The sequence below is a fragment of the Mesitornis unicolor genome, unplaced genomic scaffold, assembly GCF_000695765.1.
Source record: "Mesitornis unicolor isolate BGI_N332 unplaced genomic scaffold, ASM69576v1 scaffold35453, whole genome shotgun sequence".
NCBI lineage: Eukaryota > Metazoa > Chordata > Aves > Mesitornithiformes > Mesitornithidae > Mesitornis > Mesitornis unicolor.
In genome coordinates, this window is record NW_010173222.1 from 8,706 (window position 1) to 10,998 (window position 2,293).

At 40.3% G+C, this 2,293-nt stretch overlaps 1 protein-coding gene across 1 annotated transcript in view; it reads right to left on the reverse strand.

Moving 5' to 3' along the window:
• Nucleotides 1-1,637, reverse strand: part of ARL8B (ADP-ribosylation factor-like 8B) — a 5,591-nt gene extending 3,954 nt beyond the window's left edge. Inside the window, exons 1-3 of the mRNA XM_010180650.1 lie at nucleotides 1,562-1,637; nucleotides 899-972; nucleotides 381-474 (exon numbers count right to left, since the gene is read on the reverse strand). Coding sequence (XP_010178952.1) covers nucleotides 381-474; nucleotides 899-972; nucleotides 1,562-1,621 — 228 coding nt within the window. The 5' untranslated portion in view covers nucleotides 1,622-1,637. The remainder of the gene's footprint in view (nucleotides 1-380; nucleotides 475-898; nucleotides 973-1,561) is intronic.
• Between the last annotated feature and the right edge of the window lie 656 nt (nucleotides 1,638-2,293).

Below are 2,293 nucleotides of genomic sequence, written 5' to 3' on the forward strand. Positions count from 1 at the left end.
TGCTATGTGCAAGAACCAAGCGTAAGAACACATTGCCTAATAAAACTGAGAACAATCCCAGTAGACTCAGCTGAGATCCCCCAAACATACTCTCTGCTTCTGTACTACACTCTGGTTAACCTGTACTATAGTAGACTCCAGGAGCGAGCACAAACTCACACTGTGGAATACTCTAAACTACTGTTCCCATTATTTTTCTTCTAGACACTGAACAAGAATAAGATTACTGAAGGCTTGACTGAGATCAACAGTCTGATTTAAGGCATTAGGGGCAGGTACTGTTCATGTTTATACTAACCAGTCAAGCCAGACTTCAGAGTTGCTTCAGTTATGCACATTCCTCAAGCAAGTTTAATACTGTGTAAGGCAATATTACTTACAGGGATTCCTTGTAACTGTGGCTTATCTAGAAGATTGTGCAGCTCATTCCGAGAAGCTTCTATTTTTTCACGATCTGCAGCATCTACCATGTAGCTTTAAAGAGAATTTAAGGTTAGGTCAGTGAGACTGAACTACTTCAGAAACAGCAGCCTTTCCTTTACGCTGTCAGTTTTGAGAACATTCAACAAGGCTTTAAACAAGCCAGGTCTTCTGAGCAAAGAATTTGGTTCTTTTTAAGAAGTTCTCAAAGATCAGAGTAGATAAAAGATTCTTTCAGTTAGACAGCACTGCCACCCAGTTCAGACAGGAAGTGGTTAGTACTCCAGATCAGACACTGATAAGGAAACAACGCACCTTCAGCCCTGAACTTAAGAGTAAATAAAGGTCAGGAGGGTTGCAGTGCAGCTTCAGAACTGAAACGAGTACTGTCAAGTCAAACATGCACTGTCAGAAAGGCTACACAAAGAAAAGAAGCGAATCTGAAGTGAAGTAGCAGCTGAAGGAAGACAACACTTACACAATAGCATTAACTCCTCTGCAATATCGCTCCCACATGCTTCGGAATCGCGGTTGCCCTCCTATATCCCAAATCTTAAGGCAAGGAGAAAAAGACAATTTAGCCATGCATTATCATAGAATCATTATGTTTAAACATGTCACACAAAGGCAAGACAAGAAATCCTGCCATAGGACCTCTCACAGAGCAAAACAGAAATCACAGGCTCACTAGCACAAGATGCTAACTACAGCATCTGACACCAGATGCAAAACCACACCTGTGCACTAAGTTATACTGTGGTATACAAGAAAATAAAATAAGATACACTGACTTAAAACTTTGCTTTTGATGTAAGCTTTCCCTTAAGCAATATCAATGATCAGAAGATGAGGATCTCTGGGCCCTTAACATGTGAAAATTAACTCGGATTAAAGCTGGACAGTATTATCACAACATTGCTTTAACTAATCCATGAACCTGGAAATCACACACAGATTCTCATTCAAGAAACACTGCAGATAAACTTAAGTTTATCCGTTTGACAGATTTAGCCAAGCCTTTTCAGTTTCCTATATTAGGCCCCATGGTGAGAGCAAAACAGAGCAAACATTTACATTTTAAACCAGAAGCTGAAGCCAACCTTGTTGGTTTAAAAAGAGACAGTCAGCAATGGTAACATACCTTTATTGTGACGTTACCCTTCGTGACTTTTCTCATGTTGAAGCCCACAGTAGGAATCATATCTTCACTGAATTGACCTGACTGGAAAAAAAAAAAAAAGATAAATTTAGTGCTTATTTACATACTAGAAAACCAATCTTTTTCTAGCCATTTGCCTTCCAACTGAAGGCTTTATAGCCAAAAAGCCGTAGATACTATATTCATGTGTACTGAAGCTTCTGTCAGGTCTGTCAAGTATTTTCTAAATCATTTTTAAAGCCTTGAGGCAGTCAGGGGAACAAAGTTACTCAGGGAGAAGTGCTCTGCGTAGCTCAACGGACCGACAGCCAGGGCACGTATAGGGAAATTCTGTACATCAGGATCTGCCAGTTACCTGGAAGCTAGAAATACCCAGAAGACTTTCCTCTGATGCAAGCTACTCTATGGACAACATTTACTGTAATAAATCACTCTTGTGGAATAAGCCTCCAACTCCCTGGTATGGCTTAACTCCCCAAGGAGTTTTAAAAGGTTAGAAAGTAGAAGGACCTGACAGGTCTGCTTCCTGCCAGGCTACACCATGTCCAACTTGTTCAGCAGCAGAAGAGGCAATCAAAATGCAACTGCAGAGTATTTCAGCCTGCTTGCACCAGAAGCTCAGCATCACTTTAAGCTCTAACATAATTGCTGCAAAATATTGTTGTATTAGAGATGTTCTCTAGTGGCAGATGTTTTACTATCTGTTATGCTTTT